Below are 18,415 nucleotides of genomic sequence, written 5' to 3'. Positions count from 1 at the left end.
AAACTGCTTCAAACCCGGAGGACCATGGGTGGTGTCATACTCCATACGGCAATAGCTTTCGTGGGATGCACGATCATTGGCTCTTCGGTTAATGCGATCGCGTTCTCCGAGGGAATGGCGGAGATCGTTATTGCCATCACGGCGACCTTGATTGCCACCCTGGTTAACCCTACGGCGATTGTCATGGTTGTCTCGGCGGTTGTCGTCTCGACCACCATCGTGACCATCGTGTCCACCTTGACGGTTGTCTGATGGGTCGTTGTTGCGCGAGCCATGTTGGTTGGGTGGCCGTGAGCGACTTGAGTACTGGCGGCCATGGCTTGATTCGACTGAGATGGATGGAGCCCGGACTTGATTTACAATCTCTGCGGTCTGGGCCATAGCAGCCGTTAGGTAAGCTTGAATGTCCTCACGAACTGCCTGGACTTCCGGCGTATTGGGTAGTCGTTGTATCGTTGCCATAGCAACAGCTACGTTGGCGCTCGGAGTCCTGAAGACCTGCTTGTCCCCTACCCTGTCAAAGGTGTTGTTGAGGTCGCGCGGCTGGACCCTTATGCATCGTGCTTCCTCTTCTGCCTCGGCTTTGATCTGTCGGCGATTAAACCGATCAATATTGCGTTCTTCGCGTGCCAGCCTTTCTTGTTCTGTTTCGCCAACCGTCGGCGGCTCATCATTACTGACAACATGGATCAAGTCTCCTCGCCTTGGCGGGAAGGATGGGAATCGCAAAAATCCCGGGGCTTGGTCTGGGATATCCAGATCGAATTCAACATCTTCATCATCATGACGCTAGAGCTCGGTGTGAACGGAGGCATCGGATGCGGCGCTGGACGAGGAGCTTGAGCCGCCCTCTCGAACTGTGTGGACCGATCCTTCTTGGTACTCCTCAATCCGGACCATGTTGACGAAGTCGCGCGTCTTTGGCCGAGGTCGATGTATGAGACGCGGGTCCAAGCAGCGTTGTATATTGTACGCGTAGCTGGAAGCAGTGTTCCACAGGCCGTAAGGCTGAGCCTGGTGATCCTCCATCGAGGCTTCATACTCGGAGAGCCGGAGACCCGTCGAGGGGGCTGGGTGGCGTCGAACGGAGCGCCCTTCAGGAGTAGATGTGACCACGAGATCCGTACCGAGCCGTGTGGGATGACTGGCCCGTGCTGGTCGGGTGGATCTGTTGTGGGTAGTGGTTACCTGCTCGTTAGGTCGATTTTGAATCGAACTTACTAGAGCTAGGGTTTCGGCAAGTTTGGCGCCGACCCGATCGATGGAGTCGAGCAGGTCGGTGTTGTCGATCTGCCTCGCTTTGTAGCGAGGAAGCGGACGACGAGTTATCGGCGTGGTCGAAGATGATGCTGGCGTGGTTGGAGCCGGGTTCATCGTGGTCGGAGCCGGATCCACCGTGGTTGGAGCTGGATCCACCATGGTCGGAGCCGGATCCATCGTGGTTGGAGCCGTGGCCGATGCAAATGAAGCAGTGGTCGACGCGGATTGAATCCATGTCTCCTCCACAGTCATGGCGATGAAGTCATCGGAGCCAGTAGTCCAGGTGATCTGGCCGATGGTGAACGTGAGGCCGTTCGGCGTAGCCATGGAACTGGGGATGAAGACCATCTTGTTTGTCTGGAGAGCAGTACGCACACCCCCTACCTGGCGCGCCACTGTCGACGAAATATGGTCGGCAGTCTACCTAGGGGTATGCCCAAGGTAGTAGATTGTCAGCAGACAGATGCGCAAGCTACAAACAAGATGATAACACAAGACAGACACAAGGTTTTATCCAAGTTCGGCCGTCGTGGGGGCATAATACCTACGTCCTGCGTATGATTGTATTGCTGTATGTCAATGAGAGATGTTTTTAGAGGGGTCCCCTGCCCGCCTTATATAGTCTAGAAGGCAGGGTTACAAATCTGGAAACTAATCCTAGCCAGTTACAATTGCCATAGGTGGCCAGATAAGGATTCCTATTTTACTTGACCAGGATCTTGCTTGATCTCCAGGTCTGTCTTGATTCCTTGCGCGGGACTCCGAGCAGATTGACTGGGCCGCGCGTCGTCTCCTGTTGGGCCAGACCTCCTGGTCCAGGCCGACCCAAGCCTAGCCGTAAGGGTATAGGGGTTAATACCCCCACAGGTGGGCTACAGTTTTGTGGCCCGCCAAAAAAACCTTTACTCCCGGTGCATCTTACGAACCGGGAGTAAAGGTAAACCTTTGCTCCCGGTGTGTGTTACCAACCGAGAGTAAAGGTATACCTTTACTCCCGGTTGGTAACACGCACCCGGAGTAAAGGACCTTTACTCCTGGTGGGGGGCTGGCACCGGGAGTAAAGGGGTGTGGCATATATATGCCAGTGCCCAAACCCCTCGTCGCCCCATCTTCTTCCTTGCGTTGTTGATCTTCGGTGCCGCGCGCGCCATCGCCGAGTCCTCTCCCCCGCTGCGCCCACGCCACCTGGCCCGCCACACCGAGGATGCCACCGCCACCTCGCCCGACGCCGGTCGTCGCCACCGCCTCGCGCGCGTCCACGGTCCTCACGCACGCGTTCACCGCGCCGCTGCGGCCGTGACCCCATCGACCCGGCCCCAACATCGCCACCAACCTCGGTCCCCACGACGCCCTCCACCTCTACGCCGACCGCACCGAGCACCGCCCTCGTCGTCAGCCTTCCACCACGCGCGCCCGCGCGCCACCCTCCACCACGCGCCGATAACCTCATGGCGCCAGGTGCTGCCCGCCCCGACCCGACGCGCGGGCCACACCCTCCAGCGCGTTGACCGCAGCCCCGGCCCGGGCCGCTCCGCATCGACAACACCCTCCACCGCACCGACACCGCCCCAGCCCGGCCCGCCACACGTCGTCGTCGTCAGCACACCGTCCGCCTCCACCGCGCCGCCACCCCTAGTTCGCGCCGAGCACCGCCCCTAGCCTGGCCTGCCTCATGTCGTCGTCGTCAGTAGAGACCACAGTGTGCGTGCCCCCGACGCCGGTCGCCACCATGCTGACACGGCCCGGCCCGCTCTGCTACGCCGACCACCACCCTGGCCCACTCTGCGCCGACGTCGAGACCATGCCGCTCGTCTTGCCGTACGTCCTTGTCCTTCATCATGATCCATATGTTTTCGTCATTTGTCTTCATATGCATGTATATATACATCGTGGAGCACCGCTGCCCTCGTTCACCCATGCGTTTCTATGTATACGGCGGAGCACCGCCGCCCTCGTTCGCCCTAGGGTTTAGGGTTTATACGGCGGAGCACCGCTGCCCTCATTCGCCCTAGGGTTTAGGGTTTATATGGTGGAGCACCACCACCCTCGTTCGCCCTAGGGTTTAGGGTTTATACGGCGGAGCACCGCCGCCCTCGTTCGCCCTAGGGTTTAGGGTTTATACGGCGGAGCACCGCCACCCTCGTTCACCCATGTGTACAAACATATATACGGCGGAGCGGAGCACCGCCACTCTCGTCACACCGCCCTCTCTCACGGCCTAGTCGATCAACATTCGTATTATCGTTATCGTTAACGCTAAACAATCACACTAGGGTGAATTGCGTCGGTGACTAGGGCGAACCGCGTTGTTGATGTCACCGACGTCGTTCGCCCTAGTCACCGACGCAATTCACCCTCGGCCATTTATGTATAGCCCTAATTTGCCCTAGTACTGACGCAGTTCGCCCTAGTGTGGTGAATTGCGTCCGTGACCGAGGGGCAAGATTTAATAATGCATATTGTTCGTAGATTTTACACATGTAAGCAAAGATTTGACGTACTATATATTGGTTTTGTTTTTTGAAGCTAGATGGCCGACCCGAGAAACATGGATGAGGAGGAGTTGATGATGAATTTGATCAACACTGGCACTCAAGTTGCCGGTGATGATGGTGCTAAAAATAACGTGCAAGAGGATGCAGATGACTTGAGTCAGTACTTAGCTCTTGAGCAAAATGAGCAACAAGATATTGGCCAAGTATATATTTTTTATTATTAGCTATATATATTATCATATGTCTTATGTGTGCTCATGACATTAAAAATAATGTTTATGTTTTGTAGCCCTCTGGATCGACATCAACAACTACAACGAAGAGTAAAAATGTTCGAGGTCCCAAAAAGCCATTGGAGGGCCGCTTCATCATCTCGGAGTTCAATGTGGATACAGGCGAACCGGGGGGGGGCAAATAAAACGAAATTCATGCACCACTGTGGTTACCTTGTAAGGGACCGGCTCCCGATTAGTACTCGCGAATGGAAGAAGAAGACCAATGCTCCTCATATCAGTTTTGTCTCCGATCGTGACAAGACGTTAATTTGGAATGATGTCTTGGAGCATTTCACGCTCCAAACAGATGGTTATGATGATATAATAGATGGTGATGAATTGAAGGAGCGAGTTAGGGATTGGGTAATGAAGAAGATGGCCACCCAGTTTCAGACTTGGAAGAAACACATATACACGACGTATGTCAAGAAGAACATAGCACCAGATTTCACTGTCCCAGACCTGATCTCAAAGCAGAGGCCCTATTGGGATGAGTTTGTATAGTACAAGACGTCTGAAGAGGGTGTGAGTCGGGTGATAAAGAACCAACGTAATGCCCAACAGAAGACATACCACCATAACTTGGGATCAGGTGGCTACCCGACTGCCATTAAGAAGTGGAACAAAATGGAAGCAAACCTTCTTGCCAAGGGTATCACACCAGAATCACTCGAGTGGGGAGAGCGTGCAAAGAATTGGTTTTTCGCTGATGGGGGAACACTGGACCAGGAGACAGGGAAGTGTGTTTATGGCGCAAGACTGCAAGAAGCAGCAGAAAGATTGTTTTATGCTCAGAGAGCTACTGCTAGTGGTGCATTCAGGCCCAACAAAGAGAAGGATGAACTGACATACGCCATCGGGACTATTGAACACGGTGGTCGAACTAGAGGCAAAGGAAGTGTCTCGTGGGAGCATGGATTCCCTCAAGACAGACCTTCCTACAGAAGCCGCCAGAGAAAGAAGGAAGAAGAGGCACAGCGGCTCCAGAGGTTGGAGGAAGCGGTGCGTGAAGCACAGGAGCGGGAAAAAACCTTGAAGCGAGAATGCAGGAGGAAATCAGAAGGCAAGTGCAAATAGCAGTGAGTGCAAGCAAGCAGGCATCAGAGCCAGGAATCAACATTAGCCCCCCTGCTCAGTTGAAAAGCAGCTGCGCTTCCATGGAGATACCAAATCAAGGGGACACAGGACTGCGCTTCCCTGTGGATGACGTCACTGAACCTTGTACATCGTGTGAGCTACACATTCCGAAGGGGAATTTCACAATCAAGGTGGCTATCGGTCTTGTTAATCCTATCGACCGAACCAAGACACCAAGGATTCATGGGAATATAATCCAAGAAGGATATGCTACCATCTCGGTAGATAAAGCTAAAAAAGGTTTTAGTGATTTGCCTCTTGACATTCCTGGAGGTGATGGCGAGAAGACTCTAGGAGAAGCAGTGAAGACATTCATTCTATGGCGCAAGCGCTACATCATCATTCCCGGGATGTTGCCTCCACCTCCTCCTGAACTACCTCACCATAGGTGCGGATGAAAACACTACATCATTAATTTATATTGGCTTAAATAATTAACAATCTGTTCATAATAATATGTCATTCCTTTTTTTGTAGCAGATCCTCCCCCAACCTAAGTCCAATTGTTCAATCGCCAGATCATCATAGTGCTCTGTACGATGACAATGTGTTGGAAGGCGAGGCTGCATCCACACCATCTCCAAGGAGGTCTCCAACGCCGCAGCCGCCACCTCCAAGGAAGTCTCCAACGCCGCTGCCATCACCTCCAAGGAGGTCTCCAACGCCTCCCCCGCCCCCGCCTACCAAGAAGCCAAGTACTAGCAAGAGGCCAGCCCCGCAAACGAAGAACCAAACCCCGCGCGACGAAGAAAGCCACCGTGAAATCAAGGGCTATTCCCAAAATAATATCTGAAGAGAAGGAAGAAGTAACTGATGCATATAAAAAAGATATGTCCAGATTCTATGACAAACTTAAAAAGGATCAAGAAGTAAGAAGAAACCCAGAGAAACCGTACTTCTTCGTAGCTCTAGATATTCTAAGAAAAAAGGTGGCTTCTTACCAGCAACAATAGCGGGAATCTCGTAAGCCGTCCAAAGCAACGTTAACGGACTATGACCGCACTCTCACCAAGTCAATTGAGGCGGCACAGAAAAAGAAGCGGGCAGGGAAAGGAGTTGCACAACTCGGACAACAATCGGACCAATCAGTCCCCCCGCTAGTTGTTGGTAATGAATATGGTTCGAATTTAGGATTAATGCATCAGGCAAACATACCTCCGGATATCGATTTGGATCACCTTGGTGAATTTATTGAAGAGACTGGTCTCGACCATTACCAGATGTTTGGGGATAGAAACATTGAGAGTGCGGCGGAGGTTGATATTTGGAAGAAAAAATTTGTACTAGGCCAGAGTCTATACAACCCTCAAGCCTTAGGTGATCTGGGGAGGCAAATGTACCTGCTAAACAAGTGGTACATGCGGGCATCTACCGGTGGATACTTCTGCGTTGGTGTCAGAATTAGAGACGAACATTGGTTCCGTGGCGATGATGTTATGTATGTTGACTTTGCAGAATTTCATCAACTATGCCACCTGACCTCTCTGGACAAAGTTATCATTAGCTGCTATTGCCTGTAAGTAATAATTCTTTCGATCTATTATTAAACTCATCATATGTGTGTATATGCATATAAATTATCCTAACAAGTACTATATATATGCAGATTTACAATGACAGAGCGCAGAAAGAAAGGCTGCAATGAAATTGGTTTTGTTGATCCCCATATAGTATTCAAAGACCTAGTTACTCCAAAGCCTAATTGGAAGTCTAAGTCAGAGAGTAACCTCATGAACTTCTTAGTGAACCAACGCCACAAGAAGGATATACTCTTCCCCTACAACTTCAAGTGAGTGTTAATAATGTCGATCATCCTTAATGGCTCATATGTTGATTCTAGTTAATTAATGAGTGTTATGCGTTATATCCTATAAACACATGCAACAATCACTGGATATTGATGGACATCGATCTGGTGAAAAGTCACTTGATAATCTATGACTCGATGAGAAAACCACAACAAGACTACCAAGATATGATAGATATTATCCAGAGGTAATTTCGGTATCTCTAGCAACTATATATACACACAACCATGATGATTAACTATATCTGATGATGTGGCAAATTTTTTATTGGGCAGTGTTTGGAAAACCTTTATTGAGAAGCAACACATGGGAAAATGCAAAGCGCCACTGAATGTAATCCCTTTGAAAGTAAGTCCCCTAAATCGCATCATCTTTATTAATTAAACATATAGCTTTCACCGGATCACCAGATTGGATGACAAATCTTTTTCTCGTAAAGAGGTGTCTGAGGCAGGAACAGGGGAACAACTACTGTAGTTACTATGTTTGCGAGTTTATCAAGCAGGTCTCCCAAAGAACTCCTACAGAGAGACTCAAAGTACGTTCAAAATACACTATATATTCATTTAATTATTATTATTGATTGTGTTACTATGTCTTTATATATATATATATATATATATATATTAATTTATTTTCCTTTAATTCAAACCTGTAGGCTCGATGGTTGGAGGAAAAGGTCATACGGCAAGACCAGTTCAAAGCAATTCAAGAGTCTATAGCCGGATTTTTTAATGACTAGGTCATCGATTCCAAGGGCGAGTTCTACTTCGACCCAACACTGCCATGGAAGCCAAGCTAGAGGATGAGAGGAAACTTGTTATATCACAACAACTGTAATGCAATCTTTTGTAATATATGCACATGAAATAATATAATGTAAAATACACATATGTATGCATGCATGTAAATATATATATGATGCATGCATGCATATATATATATATATATATATATATATATATATATATATATATATATATATATAGTTCTATGCTTGAATTGTGTCATTTAATACATTCATTGTGCTTGAACCCAAACATACTATACGCGCGTATAAATGTATTATTAGCAGCGTACAATATGACTTCGAAAACCTATTTTGAAAAGAAAACAAAAAAATGAAAAGAAAAGAAAAAAAAACCTTTAGTCCCGGTTGGTATTACCAACCGGGACTAAAGGGTCCCGGCCCCGTGGCAAGTCAGGAGGCACCTTTAGTCCCGGTTGGTGTTACCCACCGGGACTAAAGGTCCCCTTTAGTCCCGGTTCATGACCCGGGACTAAAGGACCCCCCTTTAGTCCCGGATGCTTGCTCCCGGGTGGGGAACCGGGACTAGAGGGGGTTCCCCACCGAGAGTAAAGCCCGTCTCTGTACTAGTGTGTGTCTGTATCACAAACTCCAGATATGAAGAAACTTCTTAGAGATATATTGTCTCAAATAAGCAAGAGCCATTTTGACCGGTCACAGATGTTAGAGATAGTTGAGCAGCTCATCCGCATAGTGAAAGAATGCTTAAAGGACAAGGGCTAATCAATATTATTTCTTTTTCTAATAGTTAACCAGTTCATCTAGCTAGAATAATGCCGTGCAATATTTGTTCATCACATGGGCTCACCTAATTATTAGGCCATTTATGAAATTTTCTGGGAATTTTAAAAAATGATTCATTTTTTCCTGGCCTCATGAACTTGATAGATTATAGATCCTCTAAAATCGTAGATCAGGGGACAAACTTGACTTAGATGGGGAAACTTGTTCCTGTACCTCGCCCTAGCGCAGTTGCGTCCATGGCGCCACAGCGATGTGGCCGCCGGTGTCGTGGTAGCGTAGACGCGGTGGAGTCCAGAGGACAGGGCGCGGCCGGCGGCGCTTCCCGTCACTTGCAGTGCGCCCACGATCAGAGGGGCATCTAGGGTTCTTCGGTAGGGTCCAGTGGTTGCATTGAACCTCGTGTCTAGCGCCCCAGACCCCACCTCTCTCTTATAGCGCTGTGTGACAAGGGCCCGCCGACCAGTGGTCGGTTGTGTGTCCCGATCAGGACAGGGGTCCGACTCAATCGTTGGATTGAGTCGGATGAGATCAATCCTAACACTTGACAGCATAAAATTACCTCAGATACTTCAATGGCTCAGCATATCTATCAAATGTCATCATTAAAGATGTTGCAACAATGAACAAACTCAAGTCAACTATGCATCTTTTTGGTAAAATTTTTACTTTACACCATCTAATCCATATTCAGTAAAATTACTTGGAAAATATGACCAGAATTCTAAATATCCATAAAAATCTCATTTTGGAACTCAGTTTTTGAATTGAATGCGTCATGTCTTTTGAGTGGGCCTCTAGGTGTTCTAAAGCGGCACTAACTATTTTGGAAGTTGTAACATATTTTTTAAATATTAGGAGTTTACAGTCTGTATTTGTCATGTGTAATATAGACACACAGTAATACTTACTGATAGAAAAGTGTGCCACGATGATCCATCTTCTTGTTACATTTCTCTGATTTCTTTAATTTCACCAGAATATGCTCAAATTCATGGTGGCCTTACATAATAACAAGATTCTGTAACTAATGCATGCAGGTACTTCATCTTGATTGATGATATCTGGAGTGTACCAGCATGGGAGCTTGTACGATCTGCCTTACCTGTCAATGACAATGGAAGCAGAATTATTACTACAACACGCATTGAAGCAGTAGCCAAATCTTGTTGTGCTGGTATTGCTGCACAAATGTATCAAGCAACGCCCCTTAGTCTTGAGGCCTCCCAAAGATTATTCTTTAAGAGGCTATTTTTGTCCGGTGATGATTGCCACCCAGATTTGAGGAAAGTTTCTGATGATATTTTAAAGAAATGTTGTGGCTTACCACTAGCCATAATCAGTATAGCTGGTTTATTAGCAAACAGAAGCAAAGCAGTGGAAGTCTGGGTCAATGTATTGAGGTCTATTGCTGCTGCAGTTGACAAAGATTCTCCCATTGATAAGATGAAAAGAATTCTGCTGCTGAGTTACGTTGACCTTCCTCACCATCTAAAGAGTTGTTTGCTATATCTGAGTGTGTTTCCAGAGGATTCTTTGATTGATTGCCAACAATTGATATTGTTATGGGTAGCGGAAGGACTGATTCCTGGACAAGACAGAGAAAGTATGGAGCAGCTAGGGAGAAGTTACTTGAATGAACTGATCAATAGAAGCTTGATCCAGCCAACCAATATTGAGGTAGATAGCACAACAGTGAAACAGTGCAGAGTTCATGATGTCATACTTGAATTCATTGTATCAAAGGCCTTGGAGGACAACTTTGTTACTATATGGAATGGTAATGGTTTTTCTACAAATTATTCTTCGAACAAGATTCCCCGTCTATCCATCCAAAAAGACATTTCTTCCCGGGCGGAAGAGATTGCCAAGACAATAAAAAATGGAGCTCAGATCCGATCCATCAATATCTTTGGCTCAAATTCAGTTCTGGTTAATAAGCATGCCACAGAGTTCTTAAACAACCAAGTCTTGCGAGTGCTGTATATAGAAGGTGTGGTTGGTGCAAGCCCTCTTGGACATGTCAAAAGTTTAGGTCAGTTGAAGTACTTGAGGATACACAATTATGCTTTTGTCGGCAAGTTTCCACGAGATATAGAAAAACTGCAACATCTGGAGACACTAGATGTGAGATGGCATCGTCTTGAAAAGATACCAGCAAGTATTATCCAGTTGCAGAAGCTAGTGCGTCTTCATATCCATCATTCGGTGCGCTTACCCGATGGAATCAGAAATCTGCAGGCGTTGGAAGAGCTATCAAGGATCGATTTGGATATTCAATCTGTAAAGTTTATCCAAGGACTCGGTGATCTGACCAATCTGAGAATACTTGAAATTGATTGGCCGTACTTTACTGAATTTCTTGATATGGAGGGCCACAAGAAAGCATTTATCTCATTGCTCTCCAAGCTGTTCACGCGCCTGCAAGAACTGCGCGTGTGGGGGAGTGATGCTGATGCCACACGTCCATTCATGTCTTCGTGTGTCCCTACTTCACCACCACTTCGAAAGCTTGTTCTTAATACACGTGACTTAAATTGCATGGGCCCTCAAATCAGCTCACTAGTCAACCTGACCCGCCTCCGCATTTTTATCCGTGGTGAAGCAGGCAAGGAAGGAATAAATATAATAGCAAGTTTACCCATGCTGCTCTGTCTTACTGTTGGCTTATTCAATGACATAGATGGAGATTCAGGCATCGTCTACCCAAGGAACGCAATCAACCCACAAGGATTTCAGCGTTTGCTCAAGTTTCATTTGCGTTGTTGGCGCGAGGCGGCATTGGAGTTTGAGCCGGGAGCCATGCCAAAGCTCGAAAGGCTCAAACTGCACCTGATGGCACGGTGCCAGTTCAAGTGGGAAGGTGGCCTGGTCCTTGGTCTGCAGAATTTGGCAGGCCTCAAACATGTCGACGTCGATGTTGACTGCTCTGCTGCTGTTGCTGATGAGGTGGAAGCTTTGGAGAATGACATCAGGGACGCAGCAGGTGTCCATCCCAATAGTCCCATGCTCCAGGTAAGAAAACTTCATCAAGATATATTTAGTTCCATGGCTCAGGGGTGCAGCAGGTGTCCATCTGACCATCCCATCCCATACTAGATGGCCGATGACCAAGTGAATGCTATTTTGAGTTGTTATCCACTTATCCTCATGCACTGCACGGCACCTCTGATTGTACTTATCTCAGTTCATCAGGGGTACTGTGTCTTTTAGTTCTAATAATGCTTAGACGTTTGCAAGGATTTATCTTGTGTTTACTTGGTTTCGTTTTAGAAAAGTCTGTTTTTTCTTTTATGTGTTGAGATTATTCTTCGCATTGGTCATTATTGCATTTCTTTCTCATGGTAGCTCACTAGTTGCTTTAAACTAGTAAAGCAAAATGCATCAGTGACCCTCAATTTGTCCCGCCTTGTATATGGTCTCTTAATATATATAGAAAAACTTGCAAACATTGGCTTTGACCTTGATATGTGGGCCTTAAAGATATCTAGTCCAGATTGTTAGAAATAATTTGCTGCTCCCTTTGTACCCACGTAGGGGATGGCACAAAAGTCAGCCCTGCTGTCACATCTAATCATTGTAGCAGCATGACAATAGGATATGTCTGTATACTAGGATTAGATAGGAGTAGTTGGGGGTTGGAGTACTTGCCAACCACCCTTGTACCTGACAAGCTATGCAGCTCAGATACGGATACGAGTATCGGATACACGGATACACCATTTTTGAAAAAGCAATGACACGGGGATACGGCTGGTATACTTTAATAATATATTTAGTAACTAAATAACAAACCGATTGTAAGTTTCATGAGTTCAACAAATAAATATCTAGGGTTCAACTTAAATTACAGAACAAACTAATGCAGCGATTTAATTTAAAAAGGTGAAATAAGGAGCATGGAGACCTTACGAGAAAATTCAATTATGACTCAATTTTCTTCTCCAGCCTCTGCAATTTTGTTTTGAAGTTGTTGAAGAACTGCTTCTGTCACATTGGGGCACACATTGATTCCACGTTATGAATAGGAAGCAAATGTTGATTTAATTGTACAGTAGGATACGAGAATGACCACACAGTATTTGCATCTTAAGTGCGCGATTCTAGCTTCCAACGCTAGTGGTGGCGTTGTTGATGCTGCATCAGGCGACCTCCCGTGACGGCGATGGGATGGATGATACAGAGAAAATCAAGGAGCCAAATCAGAGTATTATAATGGAGCAGAAGATTCAAGGCTTCATGCCGGTCGAATTCTGCCAGAGATGGAGCTCGCCGGCCACCGTACTAGCTCATGGCAGCGCGCCTGTGACAGCCGATTGCCGCGAGGGTATCGAAGGTCACACGGAACGAGCGGGCCTGGAGGTCTGTTTGACGTATTGGGCCGTATCCCATGCCGCCCAACCGTATCCGATACAAGTATCCGAGCCAATACGTATCTGATTTTTGACACGCCTGGGATACGTATCCAAGACATATCCGATGCGTATCCGTATCCGATACGTATCCATGGACGGACCCACAGGGTATGCTGGGTGGGCCACGGCATACCCTGGGGTCCAGGTGTAAGTGAACCAGAATATAAATTTTTATTTAAGAAAAAAAAGAAAAAAGCTTACTACCTGGTAGACACGCCCAATACCCAACGCCTCCCAGCCATTCGGCTTTTGTGCGGGCACGCGAACTCGCGCATACAGCGCTCGGCGCAGTTACTCCGCTCCACCTGGCTCGAAACCCCACCGGTCCCACGCATTGACTCACGCGCACCGCCTGCAACCATCCCGCTGGATCGTCACAACTCGCAAGCGGCAGAGTCGAATCCGCGCGGTCACGCCGACACCATCACGGAACGACGCCACGCGCCCACCGCCCACGCGGCCACGACGGTCGCCGACTCGCCAGACTCGGAGGCGCGGCCGCGGCGAAGCCCGACGCCGGAGGGCCTGCAACGTTATCGTCTCGGCCGGCTGCCGCTCGGCGAGATACTGAGACGCACAGCGGCAGGCAGGTTTAAGATTAATCTTCTATTCTTCTTCTTACTTGTGTACTTAAATAGTTTTAATTATTTATGTATGAGTCATTTTTTTCCGGTTCGAGAGTTCATTCATCCTCATCACTTCATCAGATCAATAATTAGCATCCGGTCATTAGTCCATCATATCCTGTGACTTGTGAGTTTTCTAACCGAAAGTTCCAAACAGATCGATTCTATATTATGAATTATTTGTGTTTCATTTGAACAATTTATATCGAGATTTATCGTCGTTTGTAGCTTAATCTTTTAATTTAAGGCTCATCATATTATTTAATGTAGTTGGTTTTACCGAATTAGAATATAGTTTTACCGAATTGTAAATGGTTTACCGAATTGCATAAGAAAAAAAAATTACGGCATACCCTATGATAAAATCCTAGGTCCGCCACTGTACGTATCGGATACGCGATACGCTACCCTCTAGAAGTATCCGCGCAAAATAGCCGGCAAGGTACAGCTAGAGTTGTACGTATACTCATGCATTGCAATAGACATCAGAAGTTCAGTTCTCCACACCTGAGCAGAGTTTTGGCCAACGCTGGTGCTTGTTCGGTGTGTGTGCTGTTCTTACTCCCTCTTCAACCTCTAGCGTAGTGTGAGTGTGCGAGAGTGCCGGTGTGCGGATTGCTCACCCGTGCGAGAGATCTCGGGCCAACAAGTGGTATCAGAGCCGAGGTGGGTGTTCGCCTTCAACGATGGAGGGCGACGGCAGTCAGGGCGGTGGCGAGAAGTCACCACGGCAGTCCTGGTCGCTGGTGCGTCGCAAGGTGGTCATCCAAAGGGCCGTGCAGGATGTTGGCGGAGCCAACTGGCCAGTCCTCACTTGCACCTACTATGGAGAGTGGTCGGTGACCATGAAGGTCAAGCTCAGAGCCCGACAGCTCTCGAAAGCGGTTGACCAGAGCACCGAGGATGACGAGGAGGACTGCTCGGCGCTGCATGCAATCCTAGCCGCCATGCCTCCGGAGTACCAGGAGCCGTTGGGGTCGAAGGACTCCGCCAAGGAAGCTTGGAACGCCCTCAAGGCCATGCGGGTCGGGTCCGACCGCGCAAAGAAGGCGAAGCCACAGCAATTGCGGTGGGAGTATGATGACCTGGTGTTCCACGACGTGGAGGCGGTGGAGGACTTCTGATGAGGACATGACACCCATGCATACAACCATGTTTGGCGCATGGTATGGAGGGGTAGTGTTGAGGACATGACACCCATGCATACGACCATGTTTGGCGCATGGTATGGAGGGGTAGGAGGCCAGCACGGGTGTCCAAGTCAAGAAGGAGGACCGAGGCTAATTCGGTTCGAGTCCCCGAGGTGGAGGCCCAAAGCAACTCAAGTTCGAGCCTGTCTCGGAGTCCAGGAGCAGCACGTACAAAAAACGACGCCCAAGTCGCATATGGTGTCCGTTTTGGGCGTTCGTTATATGGATGGAAAGATAATTTCATGAAGCTTCCAATGGAACTAGTCCCACCTTAAAATTTGATCGGAGTCAACGGGAATTGTCAAAACAAGTGGACGTCCAACAGAAACCGGAGGCCCGGTCCAACATGATTTCGAGTCTGCCTCGGCCTCCAGGACCAGTCTGCCTTAAACTGGTCACCCAGGATGCATCCGGACTCCGTTTTTGACAATCCACATATGGTTGGAAACCTAATTTGATAAGGAAGCCAATCCAAGTGGTGTCACAACAAAATCTCTTCAGAATCAACAGGAATCATCGAAACAATTCAGTGTCTAGAACCTGAAAGGGTGCTGCGACACCATCTTTTGGTCCGTTGGACCGTGTATCGTGTTTGGGCCCATTAGGGGCGTGTCCAGGGGTCTTGCACGACCCTAGAGTCTTCATAAACAGCCGCCACCCCTCCATTAGGGTTTGGGGTTTTGCTTAGATTAATCTATCAAGAACAGTTTCGCCGTTCATCGGTTTGTGAGACCCCAACTTTGTGAGATTAATCATTTATGTGCAATTTGGTTGTTTTCTTTCTTGTTCTTGCTTGTGTTCTTCATTTCGTAGGCAGGGATTAGCCTTCTTGGCGAGGTCAACTAGATCCGTGTCTTGGTTGGTAACCAAAGGAGTTGTGGTGCTAAGATTGCAGGGTTCGATCTTTCGATCTGAAGCCAGATCGGTGTATCATTCTCCGCCACAATGATAGTTACCTCTACCTAATGGAAGATCGGGATCCCCGTCCCCATTAATCTCGCCCTCCGGCTGCTGCCCCTCATTAGCCAGCTGGGAGCGCACGGCGTCATCATCGATGACAAGGAGGTAGTCTCCAAGTACCTGCGTGTCGTACCGCCCAAATACACCCAGATCGCTCTCTCCATCGAGATGATGCTGGCCTATCAACCCTCAGGATTGAGGGTCTGACAGGGCATCTATGGGCGGTGGACGACTGCATAGGGGCTACTGCAACATCGGTCGGTGGCAAACTGCTGATGACCGAGGAGGATTTGACTGCTCGGATGTGGGAGAAGCTGTCTGGGGAAGCCTCCTCCAGCCGCGGCGGCGACGGCAAGCGCTGTGGTAAGGCCCCACAGCAGAGGAAGAAGAAGAATAGCGAGCCTCTAGGCAGGGACACTTGCCGCCGCTATGGGAAGACTGGCCACTGGTCCATGGAGTGCCCGAACCAAAAGAAGGAGAAGAAGGCTGAGGCTCACCTAGCTTAGGTGGACGATGACGAGCCAACTCTCCTGATGGCGATGTTTTGTGCGCTGCACGATGTCGAGGCAGAGGAGAAAGTAGAGGACATGGCGGCTATGGAGCAGGGGACTGCATCACAGGCCATCGACCTCGACGAGCTGCGCGCCCAAGTCCATCTCGGACGAGTGGGCAGTGAGGTGGAGCAGAGGTGGTACCTGGACTTTGGCACCAGCAACCATATGACTGGCTCCAAGGCGACTTTCTCTGAGCTCGACGGCGGCATGATGGGGTCGGTGCGGTTCAGGAATGGCTCAAAGGTGGAGATTCGAGGCCGTGGCACCGTCATCTTCCGGTGTCAGAACGGCAAGCATCGCGCGCTGACGGATGTGTACTACATCCCACAGCTGTGCTCGAGCATCGTCAGCATCAGACAGCTGGACGAGCGTGGGTGCGAGGTGTAGATCGACAGTGGGATCTTGAAGATCTACAATTGGGAGTGGCGTCTTCTCAGTAAGGTAAAACACTCTCATAATAGATTGTACCTGCTCGATTTGAAGGTGGAGCAGCCGGTGTGCCTGGCAGCGTGGCACACCGAGGAGCCATGGCTGTGACATGCCCGGTTCGGACATCTTAGCTTCGACGCACTCAGTCGGCTGGAGAAGATGGTCCGAGGGCTACCCCACATCGAGCACGCAGGCAAGCTATATGATAGCTGCCTAGCCGGGAAGCGGAGGAGGCTGTCATTTCCAAACGCGGCCATGTATTGCGTGGCGGAGCCCTTGAGCTCATCCACGGCGACCTCTGCGGGCCAATTATGCCAGCCACACATGGTGGGCGGCGGTATTTCCTTCTGCTCATGGATGATTGCAGTCACTACATGTGGCTGCAACTCCTGATGAGAAAGGACGAGGTGGAGGAGGCGATCAAGAGGTTCCAGGCACGGGCAGGGGCAGAGTCCGGGAAGAAGCTGCGCGTGCTGAGGACAGATCACGGTGGCAAATTCACTTCGGTGGAGTTCGCTCCGTACTGCGTGGATCAGGGTGTGGTGCGACACCACACCGCGCCATACTCGCCACAGTAGAATGGCATGGTGGAGCGACAGAACCAGACGGTGGTCGGCATGGTCGATCCATGATGAAGGCCAAGAGCATGCTCACATAGTTCCTGGGTGAGGCGCTGACCATGGCTGTGTTCATCCTCAACTGCGTGCCCACAAAGGCCCTAAAGGGCGTGACGCCATTCGAAGCTTGGTACAGGCGCAAGCCGAGTGTGTCCTTCCCCAGGACGTTCGGTTGCATCGGCTACGTCAAGAAGACGAAGCCGGTCCTTGCCAAGCTGGAAGACAGGAGCACGCCGATGGTGCTCCTAGGCTACAAGGAGGGCACCAAAGCGTATCGGCTCTACGACGCGCGCGGAGGCAAGGTGGTTGTCTCGCGCGACGTCATGTTCGATGAGATGGCGGCCTGGGACTGGGATGGTCCAGGCATGGGGCAAGCTGGCGGCTTTAGCAGCACCTTTGTCGTCGAGCACTTGGTCATCCAGGGTGGTGGAGACGCTGGAGAGGAGGTGCCGACCACTCCAGCAGCAGAGCCGATGACTCCAGGAGCGGTGCCGAGCACTCCAGGTGGGGTGCCGAGCACTCCAGTAGTGGTGCTGAGCGGTCCTGCAGTGGTGCCGACCACTCCAGGATGGGTGTCGAGTGCTCCAGTAGCGGAGCCAAGCGGACCTGCATTGGTGCCGACCACTCCAGGACTAGTGTCGAGCACTCCTGCAGTGGTGCGGACCACACCAGGAGTGGTGTCGAGCAGTCCAGGTGTGGTACTGAGCACTCCAGCAGGGGTGTCGAGCACTCCAGCAGCATTGCTGACCACTCCAGCAGAACAAGGGACTCCATCGACACCGATCGAGTTCGCCTCTTGTCCAAGCGACATCAGCGACTTCGTGGATGCCTTCCACAACAGCGAGGAGGTGCGGTTCCGCAGGCTGGACAACATCGTCGGCAACACAGGGTCCTCAGGCCTGGTGAGTCGACAACACAGGGTCCGTGAATGTGTGGTTGTCACTGCAAAGAACAATGCTGGGGATTACCTATGGTTGGGCCTTTCGTCTTCTCCATTCGTCCTCCTCCACTGTGTTCACCTTCTTCCTGGAGACTCCACGTACTCCGAAGCATAACTTTGACTTCTTATTTTTATAAAAATATTCATTAGAAAGTGATAT

General features: G+C 49.4%; 2 protein-coding genes across 2 annotated transcripts in view; both read left to right on the top strand.

Moving 5' to 3' along the window:
* The window catches only part of LOC136479765 (disease resistance protein RGA5-like), a 28,531-nt gene extending 16,908 nt beyond the window's left edge, over positions 1–11,623 (top strand). The window contains exons 3-4 of the mRNA XM_066477519.1: positions 8,354–8,500; positions 9,563–11,623. Of these exons, the coding sequence (XP_066333616.1) occupies positions 8,354–8,500; positions 9,563–11,623 (2,208 nt within the window). The remainder of the gene's footprint in view (positions 1–8,353; positions 8,501–9,562) is intronic.
* A 4,625-nt stretch (positions 11,624–16,248) lies between these two features.
* Positions 16,249–16,656, top strand: LOC136479764 (uncharacterized). The gene has a single exon (XM_066477518.1). The coding sequence runs from the start codon at positions 16,249–16,251 to the stop codon at positions 16,654–16,656; it is 408 nt and encodes a 135-aa protein (XP_066333615.1).
* Positions 16,657–18,415: the final 1,759 nt, after the last annotated feature.

Source organism: Miscanthus floridulus, chromosome 9, assembly GCF_019320115.1.
Source record: "Miscanthus floridulus cultivar M001 chromosome 9, ASM1932011v1, whole genome shotgun sequence".
Classification (NCBI taxonomy): Eukaryota; Viridiplantae; Streptophyta; class Magnoliopsida; order Poales; family Poaceae; genus Miscanthus; species Miscanthus floridulus.
This window is presented reverse-complemented; position numbering and strand designations above follow the sequence as displayed.

What these genes read in the sequence shown, in the direction of transcription:
- LOC136479764 (XM_066477518.1), top strand. Translation starts at nt 16,249, where the DNA reads ATGGCGATGTTTTGTGCGCTGCACGATGTCGAGGCAGAGGAGAAAGTA.